At 38.9% G+C, this 25,589-nt stretch overlaps 1 protein-coding gene across 1 annotated transcript; it reads right to left on the bottom strand.

Moving 5' to 3' along the window:
* Positions 1-1,695: 1,695 nt before the first annotated feature.
* MAPK12 (mitogen-activated protein kinase 12) lies at positions 1,696-25,496 on the bottom strand. Its single transcript, XM_063307907.1, has 12 exons — positions 25,247-25,496; positions 21,340-21,469; positions 18,685-18,743; positions 15,108-15,219; positions 11,521-11,550; positions 10,716-10,763; positions 8,722-8,836; positions 6,229-6,300; positions 5,422-5,501; positions 4,234-4,312; positions 3,712-3,885; positions 1,696-1,922 (listed from the first exon to the last, which is right to left on the bottom strand). Exons 1-12 carry the CDS (start codon positions 25,360-25,362, stop codon positions 1,852-1,854), a joined length of 1,086 nt encoding a protein of 361 aa, XP_063163977.1. The 5' UTR covers positions 25,363-25,496; the 3' UTR covers positions 1,696-1,851.
* Positions 25,497-25,589: the final 93 nt, after the last annotated feature.

Below are 25,589 nucleotides of genomic sequence, written 5' to 3'. Positions count from 1 at the left end.
CTATTTTTCCCAAGTCAATAGTCATATCTAGTGAAGTCTTATTTCCCCCAGAGAGACAGATTATTTCAGCAATCATTAACCATTTTTCACACATTTTTTAAAAAAGAAGCGTATTCAGAATTACAGTTTCTAGATTTCTTTCGTTGAAAGAGTCCCGCATAGAAAAACAAATATGCAGTTATGAATTTAGATAAAATTCAGCACAAAGGCATGACAGGAAGCAGACTGTGTGTTTTGCATGTAAAAAGTCCTGTTTAATTACTGACAGTTTTATTAGATTTCAGGCAACACAGCTAGGAAGTATTACTAGGTTAAGCCCTTGGATTACCATTGTCAGTCACAAGAGGAAGTACTGAACTAGACAGTCTGACTCAATCAAAGTGTCATCTCCTCTGACTTTCAGTGTTTATGTATGTGTACAAACACACACATGCACACACACACACATACACCATGCTCTCATTTCAAAGTAAGAATGCTAAAGGAAATGTTCTTATGCATTCTTGCCTTTCTTTGCTTGTAATGTACTTCTCTTTAGAACTCACTAAATAAAACTGACCACCAATGTTTTTCACTGAAATGAAGTATTGAAGTCCTGTTGCAGAAAAATAAAAAATAAAAATCTCTAGAATAAGCCTGTTCAGTGGTTTTCTGGCAATTGGATTATAAGGTTTCAGATCACCTCTGTATGAAGAGCTGGTTGAGGAACTCTTGACCTTAAAGTTCCCACATTCACAGGATCTACATCCCTGGCTGCGACTCTAAGAAACTGATGCTCAATATATGCATTATGAGTATTTTCCAATTTCATATGAGAACGCAGTACAGAAGATTGGTGTATTTTTTGAATGGAAATTAAAAAAAAATTCACAGTACCAGAAATTATGAACACATAGGAAATCTATAAACTACAGGAAATGTGCATCTGGGAGAAGGGACTGCAGAATTGTTCCCAGAGATGGTCTTGGGACAGAATGAAACATCCACACAATCATAAAGGAGGAATAAAAATAAATAAAAATAAAATATACAGATAGTCCTCACTTAACAACAATTGGGACCGGAATTTTGGTTGCTAAGCAAAGTGGTCATTAAGCGAATCCGACATGATTTTACCACCTTTTTTGCGGGGGTGCTTAAGCAAATCACCACAGGCATTAGGCAAACCACGTGGTTGTTAAGAGAATAATGTGGTTCCCCACTGATTTCGCTTGCTGGAAGCTGGCCAGAAAGGTCAAAAATGGTGATCACATGACCATGGGACACTGTGACAGTCATAAATGTGAACTGGTTGTCAAGCACCCAAATCATGATCATGTGACTGGCGGGGGAATGCTGTGACAGTCGTAAGTGTGAAGATCAGTCGTAAGTAGGCTTTTCAGCATTGTCGTAAGTCTGAACCATCACTAAACAAATGGTTGTTAAGTGAGGACTACCTGTAATCTCATTTATAAGGGCACTAGCTTCCAAGCACATATTCAAAATACAGGTAACGGTGGTTCTCGGTGTGTGTGGACTCAGTATATGTTAATTAATTGAAACACCATGAAAAATATCATAATAGAGAATGCCAGTAAACATATGATATCCTTCTTTGGGAAAAAGAATGCTTTGTTTCTATTATTGTGGGACTCAGCTTCCTTCACAGAGGTACTGCTGCAATTTACGATATAAAAGATTGAGCACAACGGCCTTAAAATTCATTTTAAAACAGATTACGTCTAGTTTATTTATAAAAGATTTATAAAATTATATACATACATACATACACAGTATATACATACACACATAAATATAACATTTACACTCTCTTTTCTTCACTCAGTTTTTAAGCAAACGTACAATTTGGGGTTATACTACCGTTTCTTTTGAGTCAGGCAACTGCAGAGGCTTAAAGTTCATAACTTCTTTATATGTGATACCTGGAAAAGTTAAAGGAGTACAAAAAATATTCATGTTAGATTCAGGAAAAAATGATTTTTTAAAAAAATCAAAATTTATTAAGACGATGCAGTGAGCTAGCTTAGCAGGGAGAAGAAAGGTGATCTGGAGCATTGTGTGGGCCAGCATGTCACACTTGTTCACTCTTTCCTAAAAATTGTTTATCTTTTCCTGAGATCTCATAAGTGTATTAACCAGTGTCACCTGTAGCTTACACTTTGAGGTCTCCCATGTATCTACAGCTAAACTTAAAAAAAAATACTACATTCAATTCTATGAATTGAATATGAATGACAGCAGCAATAAGTTAATCTCAGTATATATCACATCTTGAAAATGTGGGTTCGATTTTGTAAATTTGAAATGGCCCAATTAAGGCACAGCTGTACACAGGGCATGCTCATGGTAACTTTTTCAATTACGTATGTGAGATAGCTTTAAGTGTCCAATGCCTAGAAATCAAAAGGGTGTAGTTCCCCCTTCTCTTCCTTCAGATTGTCAGAACACAAGCCAATCTGCTCTTAAGCCTTTAAAAGCTACTTGATATGCGAAGTAGTTAATGATTTTCATGCACAGAGATAATTGCTTGTAAGACTCTGAAAGAATTTAGCAGCCTTAATGAGCATGAGCATCTGATTAAAACATGTTGGGAAAGGAAAAAAATAGTAATTCCTGTAATGCAAAATCTACAAAACCCTTGAAAAATATCCGGAAGCTACAGCTGGTCCAGAATGCGGCCGCGCAGACAATCTTGGATGCTCCAAGATTTGCACACATAACACCTTTGTTGTGTGAGCTCCAATGGGTCCCAGTTTACTTCTGGAGCCAATTCAAGGTGTTGGTTATCACCTTTAAAGCCCTACATGGCATGGGACCAGGATATCTGAAGGACCGTCTCATCCCTATTACATCGACTTGCCCCATCTGGTTATGCAGGGAGGGCATGTTACGGGCCCCATCTGTAAAAGTACTCCATCTAGCGGGGTCTCGGAAGTGTGCCTGCTGTAGCTCCTGCCCTTTGGAACATCCTTCCCCCAGAGGTGAGACAAGCCCCCTCACTCCTGGACTTCCGCAAAAGATTAAAGACCTGGTTTTGTAGGCAGGCCTGGAATGGGAGGGCAAATAATTACACCTGGGGATGGCTAGCGCCATGAAGTGATCCGGAGGGACCTACCACACTGAAGGTCTGATTAAGATCTCTTCGCCATGTAGATTTTATTATATTTATATTTTTATTACATTTTGTAATTGTAATGGTTTTATATTTTAATCTTGTTTTATTGTAAGCCGCCCAGAGTCCCCCCGTTGGGGAGAGATGGGCAGTGAATAAATTTATAAAATAAATAAATAAATAAAGCACCATCAGCAAAGAACATTTTTTTCCTTCACGATAAGGGCATTTTAAATAATTACTATTAAATTTATACCATGCGATTTCTGCTTATAGAAGCATTCACAGCATTCACATTTCTCCTTGCTGTTCACTCCTTTCCTGCCTGCTAATAAAACCTCAAGATTATTGTAGGAGCCAGCGTAGAAAGACTTCTAAGAATTCAGAAAGTAAATTGGAAGAGAGGGAATAACACAGGTCAAGAGAGAGTATGGAACAGCAAGGAGAAAGAAACATTTCTATAGGTCTAGTTTAATGCACCAGATTCCTAGATTCCCCTTGTGTTTTAATTCAGATCTATTTGTAGAATGTAGACAAGGTCCCCTACACCAATCCAGTCTTTGTCTGAAGACTGCCTTTCAGCACAACACCAAACATACATTTCCATTCATCCAGGGGCAGATCCATGTTGTCAAAAGTGTCATCATATTTCTCTGCTTTGTTTTCCTCTTCAGGATCATGAATGGTTTCAAAATAAGGGTGGGCCAAAGCTTCACTTGCTGTTATTCTCTTCTCCGGATCTAACACCAGCATCTTTTCCAAAAGGTTTACAGCTGGATCAACAAAACAGAAAGGATGTTTAAGGACAAATACTCTGGAAACACATCAAGCATGTACTTAAATATTTTGCTGACATTCATTTAGATTCTACATCTCCCAGTGATCGTGCAGTTGTTCTAAGAACAGAAGCTCAAAGGATTACAATTTATAATGAAGTATATCTAGCAGAAAAAGTTTACTTTTACTAGCCAATCTGACCATTGTGTTGAAATCTTGAAAGGGCACAAAGAATCTTAAAAGATTTTTTTTTAAAATAAGAGGATGGAAGATATCTCAACCTGTTTACTATCCTGATATTATGAAATTTCCTAATATATCACATCCATCTATATTTAACTTACCTAAAGGATTTGCATTTTTCAAAATCGCAGCAAAATCTTTTTTCTGTACTTGTGGAAGGCTTTTGATATAATTTTTTGCCTTAAAATAAACAGAAACAGAGATTACTAGATATGAATACGTTATTAATTCAGGAAATGAAACAAAGAGAAAGAAATAAGATGCCATCATACTGGGTTCAGATCCTGGTGAATATACGAACAATATGCATATATAGAATATATGGACAAATTGCGTATGACTTCATTTTGGATCTGAAGGTCCTAAATTAATTCATACACAATTTGTATACTTTCTATAATTTAAGATAATTTGATTTTGTTTTCTCAGAGCAAACAAGGAGGCCACTATCACAAATGTGTAATAAAACTATATTGGAAATGTATATATGTAGAAACTCAATGTGTTATGCATTACTTCCACATCAAGTAGTGTTATTTAAATTGCAATCAGCTCCTATGTTATATTCTGAGCTGGCTATAATAAATGGGTTAAAATTGGACAGAAATTTTTGATCTCTATGTCAAGCTTTTCTTGGCAAACAAGACTGTAAATAGATAAACTGCCTTTCAAGGATGTAAGAGCTTCTGATGCGGCTCACTGCAGAAAAGCCAATCAGGCCACTACAAACGGAAGTGCTGTGTATGGAATGCAAGTCCAACTTATAGTGAAATCAAGATTTACATTCTTGTGTGTCTTAATTACTCTTGCCTGTGTGATGTCAGAAGCCTCTCTCTATTGCATAGGATAATCTCTTTCTTTGATTTCAGATCATTTTCCTGCAATCATGTGACAACTTGCTATCACACCAAGCATACCTAACATGGAAAGTTGTAGTTCAGCAACATCTGAAGGGTAAAAGGATCCTAATATTCTGTTTAAAGTTTTAAACAGAAGTTGCTTGAAATATTTCTTTTTTAAAATTAGGACTATGCAAAATTTTGCTATCATGTATAGCTTTTAAAATAGCAATCTGCTTCTATTAATAGGATATTGATGACTGAATACTTCAATGTATCAAAACAACAACAACTGAAAAGGTTTCTAACTGGATTTCCTTGGTTTGCTGCTTTCTATGTTGTGTTAAAAAAAAATCTCAAAATTGCACTAGTACATTAAAGGAAAGCACTACAGAACCACATAGTATTTCTGAACCTGATCTTATAAATTAGGCAAAAGTTGCGACTTACATCTTGGCTTTGCAGTTTCTGAACAAAATCCTGAGTTGGTGTGCCTGTAACTTTCATAATTTCTGTGAGCTGGTCCAGATCTGAATGTCAAAGTCAGGAATCAAATCTTCAGTCAGCGTGTCATTAAAATATGATACAACTGATCTGATTTTCTTACTGTTGAAATCAAAGCATATAACACATAGTTCGTATATTTTTTCACAACTATCAGCAGTTGGCTAGGAATTAACAACTGAAAGGATACTTCTACAAATATTCATTAGTGGGTCATCTTCATTTTTGTTTTTAGTCATCTCTTTGAGTATTTTCAGGCTAACAATTTGTTCAAGTTTTCATACCTACATTAAAACTTCAGATTTCTTTCTTTCCTAAACTAGTTTCAATGACCTCATCTTACAAATTTCTGAAGAAAGAACGCTGTGTTGGTTTTTAAACATTACTGATCTTTTGTAACACTTCTTGAGCCTCTAAAAAGGCCCATAACAGCAAAAAAATAACGAAAAAACTCAAAAGCTTAGCTGCATCAACGCTTATAAAATAAACTAAAATGCAGTCCTATAGGCCAAAGGTTGGAGCCAAAAAGGTGACTTTCTGCTTGCACTTAATTATGAGAAGCAGCTGTGACAAACTATTAATCTTGCAATATACTGTCAAAGCTACAGACTTCCAAAGCGGGCTTGATGTTTGCAAGTAAATAACTGAACTGGTCATTTTTCACTTGAAGTGATTATGAACTGACTTACTTTGGTACCTGAATTCTTGCATATTTCTCCAACTTAATGCAAGGCATTCATCAAGAAAGGATACGATCATTGCCCTTAAAAAGGGGCCTTCCTGTTACCATTTCAGCCATTATACACCCCACTGACCAGATGTCCACTGAAATACAGAAAACACACCCATTAAACTGGTGTGCACTACATCTAAATTCAGCTCATTAACCAACAACAAAATCTTTAAAAAGAAAGCAACAACACAAAGTCAGTGTTTTGAGGTTTGTAACTGAAAATGTGTGTTCTATTTCTGCAATTTCAATAGCTCAATGAATGCTTTTTAGAACACTGATGGTCTGGGCTACAGGCATCTTCTTTCTTTCCAACTTTCTGGACTTAGCATTCATGAAGAAATACAGCTAGCTACGATTCTGAATGAAAGCTGTCTGTTGTGCTTATTTATCACATCTTAACTTTGTGTGTAAGGAGCTCAGCATGATATATAGTACTGCGCAAAAATTTTAGGCCACCATTGGATCTGTTGTTTTAGTAATGGTATAATGACCATATATAATTACTTCTCCGTCTCTTTATTAGAATACAACCAGAAAATACAGGGAATTTGTATGCAGTATTCAAAACCAGGAGAAAAACAGCTTCTATAGGCTAAAGTGGCAAGTATTTAGTGGGACCTCCCCTTACACTGGAGCAACAGCAGGCATGTGGCTCCTGTAAACATAAATGGAATGGGACCCTAAGTACTGTCATGGCTAACACCTGTACATGTTGTTCTGTTTCATGCCAAAATGACTGCTGTGGAAAAGGTCTTGTACATGAAGTTTGTGCAAGACATGCTGGCTGCAGGTAACACATGGAGTATTTCATATTCTGTTTTGAAGTCTGAGGAGGGGAAGAGATGTGTTCAATGGGTATGGAGACAACAGGATTTCAAACAGGATGTTACTGATCCTAGAGTGTTCCTTAGGGTCAAACCTGGATGCTAACATAGGAGTATACAACATTTTTTCATTTTATAGACTAGACTTAGTGTTTGAGTAGCAGGCCAGCACTAACTTTGGAAGAGCCAGCCAAAAACTAAATTTGATTATATTCACGTTTAAGTTTAAATTAAATTATTTAAATTCAGATAAATGGATTACTCTCCAGTTGTTTAGTAACTTCCCCCTTCTATCACTTTAACAGGATTATCACATCTGAAGTGAACATGTCCAGAGAAACCCTAGATGGCAGCAAAGAGTTAGTTTTATAGCTCTCATTCCCTGCCATCTACTGGTCCTCGACCTACTACTTGTCCAGATTTTTTCAGCCCTAATATGTTAGCCCCACTTTAAATATTAGAGCTCTGCAGAGATCTAGGCTTGAAGAGAAATCTGGATTTGCACTTGTTAGGAATATCTTAAACTGACTGTTTTTCCCAGAATTGTGCATCAGTTGCAGAGTCCAGAGAAAGACATAGTTGCTTTACTGTGTTCCAGAAGTGCTACATATATATCCATACATACTCCAAATCACATTTTACTTTCTGAATTTGAATCTTTGCACAGATATAATACAATCTGGTGGCAATTGTGGGAGAGATCCATATGTAACCATGATGATGATACCAGAATATCTGATACCAGAATACAAGTATGAAAGGCAATTCAGGTCATCCTCACTTAATGATGGTAATTTGGACCAGAATTTCCATTGCTAAGTGATGTGGTCATAAAGCACAACATCACATGACCACATTGCTTAGCAACAGCACTCCCAGCACACCCCACTGCCGTCATTAAGCAAGGACCCCATTGCAACTTCCTGCTGACTTCCAACAGACAAAGTCAGTGGCGAAGCTGGCAGAAAGTTGCAAGTCCCAAGCAGCTCGCAAGCAGGCTGGTGGGTAAGTGGCTGCTGCCAGGTGCATGAGGGTGCAGCGTGGCACGAGTGTGGCGGGGCTTGGGGTGGCTGCTGCAGGGTGGGGGAAACTTACCCAAGCGACTTGCGACCTTCCCTGCCAGCCTTCCCATTGACTTTGTTTGCGGGAAGCCAGCAAGGAAGGTCGCAAATGGCGATCACATGACCACGAGACACTGCAACCGTCATAAACACAAGCTGGTTGCCAAGCGCCCAGATCGCGATCATGTGACCATGGGGGTGCTTGGACAGCCAGAACTTTGAGGACTGCTCGTAAGTCTCCTTTTTCAGCACCACTGTACCTGCAAATGGTTGCTGAACAAATGGTCAGTAAGCAAAGACTACCTATATGCAGTTTTCAGGGGCTACATGTGGCCAAGCCTTGAACCCAAGGGTTTCAGTAGCTGACATGAAGTCCTGCAGATGACTAGAACTAAGACATTTCCCTCTAAAAACTTTATGGAACTCAATATGCAAACAGCTACACTCCCTTTTGTTCAATGTCTCTGCAATTAGCCCAACAGAGACTTTTTTGGTTGGTCTACCAAGAGATCAGAGTAGTTTTTGTAAAGATGTCACTCTTTTCAAATTGAAGTGATGAAATTATATAATCAGCAGTTACAGAAACCTCGGTGTGGAAAACCAGTTGTCTAGTAAACACAAAAATTACCTGTCTGTGTATAACGCATCCAATTAAGTATAACTTCTGGGGCTCGATACCACCTAGTAACCACATAGCCAGTCATCTCACTATCTGTATGTCTTGCCAGCCCAAAATCTAGAATCTGTTTTAGAGGAACAAAATACAATCAGTTTACTTTTCTGGAATTGTCACAAACACTTTGAACTGGAATGAGATTTGTTCATACTTAGAAAAGATCTAACAATATCTGTAGGAGTCTTGAATTCCATTACTTCAATGGCCTGTCTCCCAAGATGTAAACTTCAGCATATTCCCTTGAAAATTAAGTTAAAAGAGATGCCTAACAGGTTACATTACATTCCTGACATCTCTGCTAAAACACTTCGTATTTCTGATATCTGTATATTTTCTCATTACCTCCATCTAACTTGCAATATTACCCAAATAATTGCTTGCAATGAAATGATACCCTTAGAGAAATGCAAATGGCTGTTTGGATTTGGTAGCCTTGTTCATACTAAAGAGCATTTTTGCAAATGAAGGACAAGAATCTCAAACGCCTATTCATTTCATGCTCTTTATTCAAACATCACAAACACGAGCTCTACGTATTACATTTTTTTCTGACATTAGTAAGTGGAAATCCCAGTTCACAGTAATAACTTTTTACATTATATAATCATAAAGGTAGCAAACTGAAACCACATGAATTTGGCTTATTATTCATATATTCATAGCTACTGAGAAAGCTTTGAACTCACTTTAGGCCATGACAATGCGCCTGGCAGAAATACTGAAGATTTCCTTCCCCCATTATCAGCTATTCCAAAATGCAATGCAAAGGGTCAGAGACCCCTGGCCCCAAGCGTTACACAGGGTTCAGGAATATTATCCCCAAAGGTAATGGAGATACTATTTGAAAATCAATCTCACCACTCATAATTGCATGTGCCAAAATGTGGATCCAACTCAATGAAACTTTTTAAAGTTTTATGATTTCAAAAATGAAGAGAAATGAAATAAGGCACTTAATTGCTTTCTTCTATTAATATTGCAGTTTAACTGCTGGCAGGTGAGAACCTCTTTGTGCTTTCAGGGAATTTTGCTATAGCATTTCCATGAAACCATTTTTATATCTCACTCTTCTCTTTCCTTCCTCTTTTTCTGTTGGAATAGTTTTTAAAAATAGCGTAGCTGTTTAAGTGCAGACATGATGCTCTATCAAAACTTGGGCAATTTATGTTGAGTTAATATGCTCTCCTAGGAATTAATGCTTGTTGCAAAGACTGTCAGCTTTGCCATGAATTAGTACAAATCCTGAACTCAGTAACCAACTATGGTTGTAACATATACCCAAACTGAACATCACACTGAACTGCTTGTAGCTTCAGCCAATCCACAGTAACAAGGTTAACTCAAAACCAATTTAATTGCTGAGGCTTTTTACATGAACTCCATCAATGGAGTCTTTATTAAGGTGCTCAGGTTTCAAAACTAAAGCCTTACAAAGTGAAAAGCCCTAGATTGTCCACTCAGCATTTCATTCCTACTACCCCAATGCAGAGTGCACGCTATGTCTCCAGCTTGTATCTTATTTTACACAGCTTAATAAAGCTACCTTTTGCAAAAAGACAAGAACTTGGTTCTGCTTTCTTCTTACAAGCAATGGGATGAAATCCAGTAATTATCTATGAAAACTGTCAAGCTTAAGCTTCTGGAAAACTGCTAACAACTTATTCTACAAGCAATCATCCTTACACACTGTGCAATGTTGCAGAGTGTACTCTTAGCCAGGAAATCAGCAGTTATTCCAGGCTTGCAGACATTAACATTCTATTATTTCACACAACAGTGCTACAGACTGCAACCTGTTCTCATTTTTAAAATGCTTTTCACATTTGTTCTATCTAACGTACTTCCAAATTCCCCAGCATTTACTTCTGAAAATTCCCACAAGGTTTCATAGTGTTTGTTTTTTAAAAAAATATGTGAAAAGGCAACTACAGCATTCATTTTCTTACCTTCAACTCACAGTCTTCATTGACCGCTAGGTTTCCAGGTTTTAAATCCTATGAAGATGTTTAAAATAAGAAATCTAAAACCGAATTCATCTATAACTGGAAGTGTTTCTTTCAAAGGCAGGCCATTTTTTGGATGTGCAAGACAGATACAAACAATGGCCTAGAATGCAAATAGGCTGGCCTGTTGCCAAATATGAACACAGGGACTGATGCCTGAAGGATCAGAAGCTTTTCTGGCAGTGACTGAATAATAAATTACAGATGCCGAGGTAGTACGCAACAGCATTAAAAAAATTCCAAAGCCAAACATGTGTGTGCATGTATATCAGCATAACATTTCCACTGAGCAAAGTGAAAATATCACATGCATGCAAAACATCCTGATCTCCTTTTAATCAATTACAAAAGTAGTCTGTGCTATTAACAGCATTCAGACTGAACTGGCAATAGTTATTGTAATAATTCATGAAGGATACAGTTTAATTTGCATTTAAGCCATGACACTGCCAACAGTACATCAAAGAACCCAAGGAATAAATGATCAAGTATTCATTAAAACAAGCAAAGACTTTTTCACAGAAGCCTTCTAAGGATCAATAATTGAAACTGTGCAATAAAACCATTATCTTTGTATATTTCAGCATAAAAATTCTGAGCATTATATATTTCTGTGCAGAAACCAGTTGACCATTAGGGAGCTTTGTAGTCATGGATATGTGTTTGAAGTAAATCTCTCCTTTGGTGAGCTTCTATGAAAATAGTATCAAAAGCCATCAAACAGAAAAGCCTGAAGTGTTTTACTTACCCTATGAATTATGCCGGATGAATGGATGTACTGTGGAAAGAGACAAAAATATTTCACCCATTTGCTATCGATGAAACATTTCTTTTTGTTCCAAAGGTTTGCAAGGCAATGGTAAAAATAATCCATGGGCAATAATTGTGGTGCAAGAAGTCATTCCCATCCTGATCTTCCTTTTTAGTTTTAAAAAAGGCTTTCTGCTAAGGAAAACACCAGGTTGTACCTTTGTCTATATTTGTAGGTATGCCTCTGGGCCCCACAAAAGCTCAGTAGTTCTTAGGAATCAAAAATGTTTGGTATCTTCAATGCTGTGCTTTGCAAGAGTGTCCATCTGTTGACGGATAAAGGCAATCTTGGGCAATAATGAGTGTCTTGCAGGATTAGAGAGTGTGACACAGAACAGCCTCCTCCGTCTGCCTTCTCATAAAGGGTTATTTTGTGACCTGATGCCCCCACTATAACATCTCTTAAGTGAATGGGAAAGACTTCACATGGAGTGGCCATTTTGTCAGAGTGTCCACAAGAAGCTTTCAAAGTTAAAATTTTCTTTCAACTCAAAAAGACCCCTACCTCCCCCACTTTGGACAGGACAGCTATGTATTATGGAAATTGCAATCCAACTGACCTAGAAATTGATCTTAACTTGTCAGAAACCAGAAATCTAGATTGAGGAACGTAAGAAAATCAACTCTTCCTTCCACAGCCTTAGAAACCACAGTCTTACAAACTATAGCAGACCAATGGTCTATCCTTCTTCCCTGCAAGCACTAAACATCCAGATAAAATGAATCTGCAAAACAGAGCTGGGATGGTGCTTTTCTGCATCATTGTTCTTATCGGATTCCATTTCTGCCCTTGTTTTATTTCAACAGATGGTATGGAGTTGCCATCACTATGGGATTCCCAGGCTAGAATATTCAGCCATTTTAATCTTAGCCTTTCACTTCTTTCTACTACAATACTTAGGAAGAAACATTTGAACCTAAAGAGACATTTGAAACTTTAGCACAGGCACTTACATTTGCATAACATATCCACAGTGTATTTGGGGCAGAAGAAATGAATTACAAGTTCTACAGTAGGAAAGGATTATCATGGAAATATTCTTAGATAAGCAAAGCTTCCTAATAAGCTAACAACAAACAGGGAAAAACAGATTTCTGCTGGTGATTCTGGGATGTAGTGATGAATGTGATGGACCAGGACTGGGAAGGCGCAGGTTCAAGTCCCGCCCTTAACCATGAAAGCTCACAGGGTGAGTTGGGGCCAATCGCTGTCTTGCAGCTCTGTATATCTCACAGGGCTGTTGTTGTGGGAGGAGAAATGCTCTGTATCTGTATCCTCAAACTTGAGAGGAAAGGTAAGAGATCAATCAAATAAATACACAAAACCATTCTTAATCCCTGATGACTGTATTGCAACATCAAATGCTGTCCATTTCTTTTCTTTTTCAGAAAGACAGAGCTTTCATTTCTGGTTGAGATGATAGGCAATTTAAACAAACATGAAAGACAGCCAATTGTTGTTTCCCAGCAAACACCAGGTACAATATTTCTGCCTTTCCAGTTCTCCCTGCACGTGGCCCAGATTGCACACTACAACTGAGATGGCTTCCTGGCTTAAAGAATTAGAGCACTACATGAGATCCGAGGTAATCAAGGGCTGCAGTTGTCAGGACACAATGTTTTTGTTGTTTGGTTTACAGTAAATTCAGCAGTGCCAAGAGCTAAACCTGACTGCAAGATAAATTTCCTTCTTTCTTTCTTCCTTCTTTTGCTTCATTCTAAGATTTCCAGGGAATAGGAGAGTTGCCTTCTCTGACACTGCAAGGGAGGAATATGAAATGTGAAGGACTGAAATGTTATATTATTTAATAGTGACATCTGGCATCTATATTCAAATCCTATTCTGTTCCTTTATGCCCTTTGTATTCCCTTTTCCAAACTATTATGTATAGGGAAGCTCTGATTATCTAGGGAAGGATACAATTGTTAGAGAAAAATTCTGGCTTTTATCTAATAAATTAAAGTCAATAGTGATATTTGATTTACGTTCGTCTTTTGTATGCGGTTACATGACAGTGAGAGAAAGCAGCAAATCTTTTTAGAAAGGCCTTGTCTCTTTTGCAATAAAATCAAAACTTGCTAAGAATACGTTTCTATCAGATAGATAGACAGACAGACAGACAGACAGACAGACAGACAGATTTTAAGAGTGAAGCAAAGGGAGGGTGCGGGGGTTGACAGGTTTTTATATTGTGGATTATAATTTTGTAAGCTGCTCGGAGTCACTGTGTGAGAGTTGGTGGCCATATAAATCTAATAAAGGGAGGAAGGGAGGGAGGAAGGTAGTTAGGTCTGGTCCCAGTTCAGTGGAATGCAGGAAAGGACTAAAGCAAGTCCTCTGTTCTTTCTCCCAAAAGGCTGATTGGTGCAAACAGAAATTATTTGGGAATACATCTGCACAATCCTGGATGCAACCAGATCAGGATGGAGAATCCATATTCATGCTTCACCTGCTACCATCTTACCACAAAAGTTTCTTACGTGTGTGCTCCTTAACTGGACTAGAATAACATTTTAAAAGTTTATTTTTAATTTAATGTTTCAATTTAATTAAAAAGATGGCACAAGAAAATGTTCATCTTCACATTTATCAAATGTCACACAATGTATTCGGGCACATCAGCTCGCTGCTTCAATCAAGGGCAGATTTAATTCAATGTCTGTTGGGTTGGATTGTTAAACCTTGATGACATAGGCAGCAAGATTAGACACAAGCAGGTAAACAGGCAAGGAAACCACAATCTAGAGTGAAAAGAGGGATAATCTGCCATTAGGCTCAAACCTATAAGAGTAACTGATTGCTCCCAAATAATCCAGGATCTTCAAATCAATTTTACACCATGCTTTAAAGCTGGTTTGCAGATCATGGATTTTTGAGGACCAATCAGCTGGAACCCCAGCTTCGGACAAATCAGAAAGCAGTTTATTTTTATTTATTTCTGTGCCAGGATTCCTCACTTTCTGCATGATATGAATAAGGCTCATAAGTAAATGGACTAAACTGAATTTTCACACTTATCTTCAAATTAATTTAGTATTAAGACAGAAACTAGAAAGGCTTTGTGCAAATAATTGAAGTTTATAAAGCCAATAGTGTTTAAAATCCAAATCTTGATGACAAGGAGAAAGGTTCACCAACGCAGATGTAGCATAAAACAATCAAAATTACCAATTGAAGCAAGTATTTGTAGCTCAGGGTTGAACTGTGGAGTCCTTGATGCTCTCTGAGCCTTGTTGTTTTCTTGCAGATGTTTCATTGCCAGACTAGGCAACATCTTCAGTGCCACTCAGAGAGCACCAAGGACTCCACAATCAAAATTCCCTCACAGTCAGGATTTGAAACCACAGTCCTGACTTCAAATTCTGTATGTCAATGAAGATGTAATTTTACATCATACTGAAGCACACCATGGAGTGGATCAGAAACCTGCATAAGGAGGTTCCTTATCATAGGAATGCCTGTATTGGGTCTCAGGAAAATGGTAACAAAAAACAACAAAAACAAAGAAAACAGAGAGATCTAACCTTTAGGCCCTTTAACATCTGATAGACCAGGAACTGGATCCTATCTTCAGTTAGTTTCTCATGCTTCATTATTTTACTTAAGTCTGTTCCCATAAATGGCATGACAAGGTAGCTAAAATGAAAAGGCAATTAAACATGAACAAAACTAAATTACGAAGTCTAATAATGTTGTAGCAAATTATAATGTAGAGTCATTTCAGATTATGAAGATTTCTACTGGAAGCAATCAGGGTGGTGTAGAAAATATAAAGAATATATCTATCTTTAGATATTAATACTATAATGGAATATAAGTGATAAAAAGGTCAATGTAAAAAGATGTTCCTTGATACCTTTCCTAAAAATCTACAGAATTGGTGGTAAAACATCTTTCTAAACAAGTGCATTACATAGGTTGAGAGCTAGACAAAATTTATTTTGGATTATAAAATAACCATGTAAAATAAATGATTCCTGTTTTTCACCAAATGCACTATTCTGCAAGCCATTATGTTATGTAAAGGCTTCCTGTTCTTCTTATTTTTACTGAACACCACAAACTGTTTATGCTTTAGAACAAGAAATGTCGATTGATAATGACACTATCTACAGTTGGCAGAGTTTTACATTAGGTAGTAAGTACAAACTGGGCTGAGCTAGAGGAGACAGGATGCAAAACCACTCCTTTGATCCCTCCATCTTCTAGCTGCTTCAGCTGAAATCCATTTATCTAGGCAGTAAACGGTACCGAGATCCAGATGAGTGGAAGCCAGGGGAGAACTGAGCATTTCATACGCATACACAGATAAATCATTCAAACCCACATTTCCAACATAAAATTATTACTAAAAAGGCAAACAGACATGCTGGTGATAAGAGCACAGCACATAAGAAGGAACAGAGAATCTAGCAATACAATATACAAAGTAATTATGTGCAAAAATTTGACCCACATAACACACAGACCTGATTCATGCTATCCCGCAGTTTCTTAAATAAACCACAATGAGTGGGATCACATAACATACAAACCAAAATGGAAGAAACTACATTATGACTTATCATAATGTATTGACCAGGCCTATGTCAGGATTTTGTTTTAACAACAGTTTATTGAACAAGCCAGCCAGGCAGAAGAGCAAATTAATCAAGACTTGGTTTGTTTTCGTCAATTCCTTCAAACAATATATAGATTTTGGGGAGAGTATCAAAATAAATCAGGAATAAACTATGATTTGTGGTTCAGCCATTACAATATCTATAATTAAAACCAAGCAGGCTTCATAAACCAACTAGCATGGTTTCTTTCCTATGGTGGGTTGCACAGCATAATAAACCCCAAAACAATCAAACCACATTACGACTTAGCGTTTTCTATACACAAGGCCAACATCTCTATAAACCAAGGAGAGATCCCTGATGAGTGACTGATTATGTGCCATCAATTCAATGTTAACTCTTTGTGACCACATAAATAGATTTTCTCAAGGAAAATGTAGTCCTTCAAGTTGATCATAAGTACAGGGACATAAAGCCACACTAAATTGTCTAGCTTATCTTCACTGACCTAAAAAAAAAAAAACTTAGGCAGGGTTAGTTCTTGGACTGGAAATCCACAGGATTCATAGACAACACTGAACACTTCCTAGAGCAGTGTTTCTCAACCTTGACAACTTTTTTGTGGACATCAACTCCCAGAATTCCCATGCTGGCTAGGGAATTCTGGGAGTTGAGGTCCACACTGCTTGAAGTTGCCAGGGTTGAGGAACACTGTCCTAGAGGAAGGCATTGTAAGCCACTTCCATATTGCTACCAAGAAAGTCAACGAGAGGCCATCTGGATTTGAAGGCCTGCAAATGCAGCTACCACTGCCACCAACCTGTTAATATCAGAGGAGAGGCACATGTCTGCTATCCAGCCCAAGATAGATAAAAAGATCAAGATTGCTCCATTTGCTTTTATGAAGACTGCAGTGGAAGTCACCCGGAAGTTCCAAGACTTGGGGACCTTGGAACAGGACAGATAATGTGAGAAGTTCTGGCAGATGGAACAGTATTATCCTGCTTGCCAGAAGTGGCAAAATATCATTAATGCTTAATTAGAAGTAAGTCCTACTAAATTAAATGGGATTACTTAACCCTTTAAATATGTCTAAGATCGTCTTAGGCTGTTAAGAAAATTCCAGTCTGTACCCTGCTATCAATCATTCTAAATTCAAAGAGGAACTGTGAAATTAACAGAAAACTGACCCAGCACATAAAAAGGGGGTAGAAAAAGCAGATCATTTTCAGCTTCCAAAGGCTATATTTAGTGCAAAGGAAACAGCAGAGCTTTCTGATAAAAAAACCAGGATAAGCAAGGAACCAGGCCTGGAGTGCTGGCAATTGTTGAATAATGAAAACATTGACATGTGTTTTCCTCCATGATTTTATTATGGCTAAAGTGCCATAAAAAAAGTGAATATTGCAAACCTGACTGAATAGCTCACAAGCTAACTATTCCAATAACACAGAAGTAGTTAATGATAAAAAACAGTTGAAGCAACATCATAACTGCACCTTTTTATACGAATACGTTTATTTACTGTATACACATACAATAAGAAAATGCAGAACTTTAGATACAGGGTTAAAAGCTGACAAGTCCACACAAAAATTCAATACTAATTTAAAGCAGAGGAAGAGGAAAGAAAATAAACTGTATTTATGGAAGCAATTAATCGCACAAACTCAAGTAACTAATAAAAGTTTCACAGAATTCCCCAGCTAGATGGGGAGGGAGAAATTGCATATTTCTATTTTTTAAAGGTAGCTTAAACTTTCCTAATGTTGCACATTACAGCACCCATCACCCTCAGCCATTTGATATATTGATTGAGTATGGCAGAAACTGCAGATCAACACTTGGGTGTTGCCAAGTAGGAAAAAGCTGCTTTAGGTTTCAGATGGCTAATCCAGTCCACTTTCTAATAAGCAACCACATCTCCCAATACCTGATCATTATAAATAACATAGATTCATTTTTTTTAAAAATCAGATCTTTAAATAGTCTAACAATAAAACAAAAAGTAGGACATAAACTTGACAAATGAATAAATGAATTACTTTTGAAATAAGACATATGTTACTTTAAACACTTGTATCAGCAATATCACCCCCACTGGAAAACAAAATGAGCATGAATGTGCAAGTTTACATTTTGTTTGGCAGATACATGGTCTAAAAGTCCTCCAGTTATATTTGATAAAACTGTAACCGTTAAAAGAAGCAAAATCTTTCAGAAGTTTAATTTTCCACTTAATGCTGTAAAGAGTTAACATCTGTTTCTAAGATCATAGGGTGCATAGTCATAATTGGTTGTGATGTTATTTTATTCGATATATAGATACGATTCTTCCAGCATAGTGACAATGCTGACAACGTATATATTAATGTATCCTGATACGATTCCAAACTGTTCCAGTTAACTCCAGAATCAGCTTAACCAAGAAGGAACAATAATTCCATCAATATAAATACCAAAACAATTGAGAACCATATCTATTTTAGTGCAAATCGTAACACAGAATCCGAAGTTTCCCCCCAAATTATATACTCACAAGTCATGAAATTTATCCAGTGAAGGATCTGGTGTGAAGACATCTAGAAGCCCAATTACCTACAGAAGACAGGGAAACACAGATAAGGAAAAAAATACTATCACTGCAGTTATTCACATCACAAACATTAATTAGTGAATTCAGGACTTGTTTTCCGGTAGCGGAGTGGTGTTACCATTAGTATGCTATACGTTGCATGCATATAATGTATATAGTTGATCTGAGCAACTGAGAGCGAATTGCAGAACTGAGGTTTCCCACTTCTTCCCCCTGCAGCTCCCCCAAAACCATTCCCAAGGTTACAAAAGTCTCATATGAAGCAGGATGCCAGTGGAGACCATGTTTCTTTTTGTGCAGCTTTCTTTGTGGGAATGTCCCCTTAGATCAGGAAAGAAAACTGTTGACCTGCAGCTCCCCTTCTGCACCTCCAGAGATTCCTCTACAGTAATTGTATCTGCTGCAAACTGACAGCATGGCCTCCGGTCACTTTGAGGTAGACAAGAGGAACGAAAAAACAATCCTAAAGCAGATTTATCACAATTAAAAAACAAAGACCTTCACTATATTGCTCCCAGCTAACCCTTGTCCGCATGGAAGCTGTCTATAAAACTCTTTATAGACATCATTCCTCCAGAAATATTAAGTCTGATCCTTGGCCACTAAAAAGCTTGTACCCTAGTTTTGGATTTGGTTTAGCAACAGAGCATACACCACATATTTAGTGAATGGATAAACTATTGCAAGCCTGCAAAATCTTACACATTTCTCATGAGAATTCATGACCCCACAAGTGTTCATCTGAGACATGACAAAGCCAGGAGCCAAAAACAATTGATGACCCTTGATTTAGTGCATCCCATCAAGAACACCATGACCAGGTGAACTCGCATGAAAACACAAAATCTGCCTGATTCTTACCTATTAATTTACTTGCTTGGCAGACAATCGTTAGAAGAAGATTTATGGTGAAAAAAAGTAACCAATGTATTCAAAATATATTCTGTTTGCTCCTTGCTAAAATGCAATGCTAAATCAAAAACTCTGGAGCAGAAACTTCAACAAAACAATTATAGCTTGAGTGGAACAGAATATTATAGCTGGCAACAAGACAGCGTTCTCTTCCTCAGTCCCCTGATTCACAACCCCATATCGCACTGATAATAATTAGACAAAACAGATGTTTAATTGGACAGAAACTTAACAGTCCTGTCAAAAACACAGGGAAGTATCAACTGGTATAACAAAAACATTTGCGCTCTATAGCTTAAAAAAAATCTGACAACGGCAGCAGGCATTTTGCACGATATACTACTGAACACAGACTAGCTGTGTTCAGACATGATGGTAGACTATTTATATAACATATAGCTCCTATTTCTATTGTTTTTTAACGCTGTAATTCCAAATCACAAAATAATTCAATTAAGACTTTACAAATATATTCAAAATCAGTTATCATTAAAAACAAAACTTTCAACATCATTTCTTAAAATGTGTTTAAAGCCACGGGTCCTATAGCATTCCAGGCATTTGGGACAGCAATACCATGGAAACAGGAATACACAGCAGTACCATTCTGCCAAAGGGTTGTGTGAACAGCATATCAAACTGGCACCAGCTGTTCATTAGACTTGACAACAATTTCAACTTAACCATGAAGGATTTTTTTTACTTGGCATTCTGTAATGTTAAGCTACATTTTAAACTATGGTTGGCATTTTCACCTATCTGCCCCCCCCCTTTTTTTTATCAGGGATATTTGATTAGTGTCTTTTGTAACTAAACAGACTTTGGTTACAGGCTGGATCTTAAACTGTTACTCGTTTAACCAATTCAGATTGTTGGTTTGTTTCAATAAACAACATTCAATAAGCTTTTGTGCATTAAGTGGCCCCTTTATCATGTGAGTGTTTTAAGGCTCCCTTTTGGGAGTCAGAAACACAAAACACTGATTTTACTGATGACTTTTAGCACATGATTTGAGATTGTCCTGCTTAAGCTTCGATTATCCCAGGTTTGGGCTCAGGCAAATGAAAATGGAGGTGGATGCTTCCAATCTCATGGTGACGCTGGGACAAAAGTCTCCAAGTTTTACGAGATGGTAAACTAAAGTTATCAAACAATGGTTGTCCATAGCAGGTTTCTGTACCTCATGATCTGTATCTAATGTAGCTGATGAGGAAGTGGAGGAATGAACAGAGTTGTGCAAAACTTACTCATTTTGGTAGTAAAAAAAAAAAGAAGCAATGATTTAGAACAACAGTTAGATACACATTAGCCCCTGTGAAATAGTTCCTGTTAGAGTGAGGCCACTAGTTAGAGTGCACAATTAGGCTATCCTAATTGTGGAGTCCTTGGTGCTCTCTGAGCTTTGTTGTTTTCTCGCAGACGTTTCATTGACAGACTGGGCAACATCTTCAGTGCAAAGAGGGAGTGGGCCTTGCTCTCAGTTTATATACTATACTGTGGCTGAGAGCAAGGCCCGCTCCCTCTTTGCACTGAAGATGTTGCCCAGTCTGGCAATGAAACGTCTGCGAGAAAACAACAAGGCTCAGAGAGCACCAAGGACTCCATAGTTCAACGCTGAGCTACAAATACTCGCTTTGATTGGTATCCTAGTTGTGGAATGAAAGGCTTGCTAGAGCAGGTACTCACATTTTCATGCTTCATGTGCTTCAGAAGCCGCAGTTCCCGATAGGCTCGTTTGGCAAAAAGGTCTGACTGAAATGGGCGGTACAGCTTCTTGATAGCCACCTTGCTTTCACTCTTCTGGTCAATAGCTGAACTTAATGGAGACAGCAACAGAGGCGAATTAGACCAAGACAGAGAAGGCCTGTGGACCTGTTAAGCCCAAATGCCGACCGTACCAGTCTAGTAAGGTGGGAAGGTTCAGCGCCTACCTGTACTCGTGCTACAAAGGTGTCTATGAATTAATAAGGATGGTTGCACAAATAAAGCTACTTCTGACCTGCTTTCTAACTACTACTGTGGCAAGAAGTTTGCTTATTTGTAAGTTTGTCAGTTATAGAGTCATATTGTAACAAGAAATGTAAGAAACTGAAGCAGTATTGTTTCTCTAACTGGCACTGACTCACTGACACATCTTTTCCATCACCTTCCATCAAATCCTTTTAACTGGAGCCAGAGAACTTCTGTGTGAGAAACAGACACTTTATCAAAAAACCAGGATCCTACCTTGGCAAAGCACAGCATAACTACTTAAAATCACGTTTTGTGTGGGAGGGCGAGACAACATACCCCGCCTTGATGCTTCACACATGGGCTTGATCCAGTAGCCTTTTCTGTACATGCATCATGCACATGCCACTTTCTGCAGCCAAACAGAACAGTCCAGGGGCCTCACTGCTAAGAAACCGCAAGTACAAATTCTGACCTGAAGGCTTCTCCTAAGAAAAGCAACTTTTGAAGCTCAGTGTGCCATAGTAACTGCCCCCAAACTAGTATCTGAACTTCATTCAACCAAACCCTTAACATGGTTAGAGATGGGCAGGTAAGACAGCTCAACCACAAAATTTGTTGCTACTTACTGGGGGGTCAGATGCCACTCCAACCCAAAGGGATTCTGAGTGACTTACATTCTCCTCTACAATAACCCCAGCACCTAAGGAACAGCCAAACAACATACAAAACCCATAGCAAGAGGGCTTACCACTCCCTCCCACTTTGAAGACCATGTTCCGATGTGTTCTAAAAAGTCACTGGGTTTCAAGGCAGTCTAAACTTGGAGAGGACTGCTGTTCCAAAACAGAGGGCAACTGAGAACATGAGTCCCTGGGGGTGGCATTCCCTAGGAGATGGAGATACTCTTCCTGGTCTTATTGGACAGGTAGAAGCCATTGAGAGATGATACTGTAGACACCTGGGTCCTAAGCCATGTAGGCCTTTAAAGGTGACAACCAGGACCTTGACTTGCACTCAGAAGGAAACTGATAAGCAGTAGTTTTCAAAAGAGGTGTTGCATGACAGACCCTAGATCAGTGTTCCTCAACCTTGGCAATGTTAAGATGTGTGGCTGGGGAATTCTGGGAGTTGAAGTCCACACATCTTAACATAGCCACGATTGAGAAACACTGCCCCAGATGTTCTTATCACTGCTCAAGCAGCTGTTCTGGACCAGCTGAAGCTGCCAGATGGTTTCAAGGACTGTCCCATGTAAAACATATTGCAATAAAACAAACAGGTGTGAGGAGGGGGTGACTGACTGTAAATCCATAAGATTGCAGCTGATGCACAAGGTGTAATTGTGCAGAGGTCCACCCAGCCACAGCTGCCACATGTTCTTCAAGCAGTTTGAAATCATTTTCAGAAGGGTAAGATTCTTCATAGCTTATAGAGCTTGGATATATAGAAGACTATAGGTCAGAGGCAGGCAACCTTCCTGAAGCTGCAAGCTGCTACTTGAATTTTGCTTATTTAGACTCACCTGAGTGGATGGGCCTCAAGGGCTGGAGGAGTTAAGGGATGCAATGACTACCTTTTAAGACAGTAAAATGCTCAAGTGATGTCAACCTAGGAAGTCTTTGCAATCTTTGTACCCCTTTGAACTCTTCAACCATTTTACATCTGTTAGGGCACTATCATTTTTTATTATTATTATTCAAGGAGCAACACAGTATAAAGAGTAAACAAAAAATCACATCTTTGACTGGTATTCTTTAGAAATTCAAGTTCTAGCCATAACTAGGAGCCAAGTAATGTCCCAAGGTATAACAGGTGCCCAGCAAGGTGGAGGGATTGGTAAATCCAGTTGATACAGTTGGAATATTTAGTGCTTGTAAAAATTTACTGAATCTGTTTGGTATTCTGCCTAATGCATCAGTAACTACAGGAATGATGTTGCAATTTTTTTTTCATGATCTACTCATTTTAATTATTTAAACTCAGTATTTTGTAATTTTTCCCCATTTTTCATGTCTGCTATCCCGGGGTATTGTGACAACTATAGAAATTACTCTTTTTAATTAATTGTTATTATTGGATAATACTGCTTCACACATTGCTCAGTTCCGCTTCCTTCGATTTAAAATAAATAAAGTCACTTCCATTTAGTTCACTCCATGAACAAACTGCACCAAAATGAGCCAGAGAGGTATCTACCTGGCCAGGTCATAAGGCTACCCTGGACAGAAAAAGCAGGATAAGGCTCCAGAGCAACTGAAGACTGAAGTCAAGACTCCAGTATTTTATGTTACAAAATCTGTCAGAAATATAACTGGTCCCAGAAGTGCAGCTTTGTCACACATTCGAATTGCCAATTACACCAACCATCATGCCACATGCCAGAGGAAGTAATTTTCCTATTCCCATCTCAGATCTGGGATCAGCAGAAGAGAGGAAGCCAGTAATTGCTAAATGGAAATGATAGAACAAAGCATTAAAATGGACAGGGAAGAAGAAAGACGGGAGTGAATGTAACGTGATGGAATTTCATGGACACATCCGTGTAGTGTTTTTTTGCAGTGATGCAGAAGCAGTTTGCCATTGCCTTTCCCTGCGATGCTTTTTTTCAATTTCCCAGTCTAGTCTATAGTTATAATATCTCCTGGTGGTCTCCCATCCATAATAACCAGGTCCAGCTTGTTTAACTTTTATCAGATCAGTCTAGGTTGGCTAGATGTTGCCTATAAATTACTTGGAATTGGGTCTCCAGCAAAAAAGTTGGCTTGTTTATTTGGCTTTAAAAAAAACAAACTTTCCAACAAGAAGTTCACTACAGCAGCAAAGGAGTCAAAAGACTGAGTCAGATCCAGTGAGTCAAAATGGCATGTGTTGCAAGAATGTTTCTGGGAAAAGAGTTAAACATTTCCCTATACATAAAAAGGTGACCTTATTTTTGCAAAATTGTAGTTTGCTACCCAAGGTTGTTTCAGATTTCCCCCTCTCCCAAAGATGTTATGTCTAACGTTTGCAACTTACCCCCTCCCTGCCCTCCCCAAAATAATACAGTAACTTTTCTCTCTCCCCTTCCCACTATTTCTACCTAACATAGTAAAAGAGGACAAGTTTAGAGATTCAGCCTTCAAGCCATCCGAAGTCTTGCTAACACCGCCTACGGATTCTGGGTTCAATTTCAATGCACGGAGTTGCATTGCTTGAACTTGGGCGGGGCGGAGAAGGAAAAGAAATGCTATATTCACACGACACGCTAGTAAAAAAAAAAAAAAAAACCTCCCTGAATCTGCATCTGCAGAGCATGCTAACGATTAATGTTAGTTAACTTTGATTACTGGCATTTTTCCCCTGTCTCCGCGCGTCAAGAGCCCCCGGCGAATGCAAAGTAGTGGGCGAACCCAGAAAGCGGATCCCCCAGTACCCAGACGGAGCGTATCGTCTGAACAGGGTACAGCAGGTCCAATCGCAGGACCGGAGAGGGAAATGCGCTAGGGTTGGCATTTCGTACCCACGCCTCCGGCACCCGCTGCCGCGGAAGAGGCTAGGGGCTGGTGAAGGAGTAGCGCGAAGGGGCCATTGTTCCCTTCCTCGACGGGGCCAGGCTCCACGCCCGGCAGCGAAGCGCTCTCTCCCCGGGCGACCCACTTACCAGACCGCGCCATAGGCTCCGGAGCCTACCGCCTGCAGCTCCCGGTAGCGCTCCCGCACTTCCCAGACAGTCTTGGTGATCTCCTGCCGGTAGAAGCCTTTCCTGGGGGCGGACATGGCAGGCTCCCCCTCCTCCCCGGATTGCCACAAAGAGGAAAGCCGCAAGGAGCGAGAGCCGCGGAAAGGGCGGCGGGGCTGAGACCCGCTCCTAATCCCCGGCGCGCGCAGGGCCTTTTGTGCGGCAGCGCGGGTGCGCGCGCGGCTCCTCTTGCGGGGCCGGTGGAACTGGGTCCCAGCGCCCCCTTCCCCCCCCGCGCCCTCTTCTATTCGCTTCCCCAACGCGG

This window comes from Candoia aspera, chromosome 7, assembly GCF_035149785.1.
Source record: "Candoia aspera isolate rCanAsp1 chromosome 7, rCanAsp1.hap2, whole genome shotgun sequence".
Taxonomy (NCBI): domain Eukaryota; kingdom Metazoa; phylum Chordata; class Lepidosauria; order Squamata; family Boidae; genus Candoia; species Candoia aspera.
Note: the sequence above shows the minus strand (reverse complement) of the source record. Positions and strands in the feature narration are given on the sequence as shown.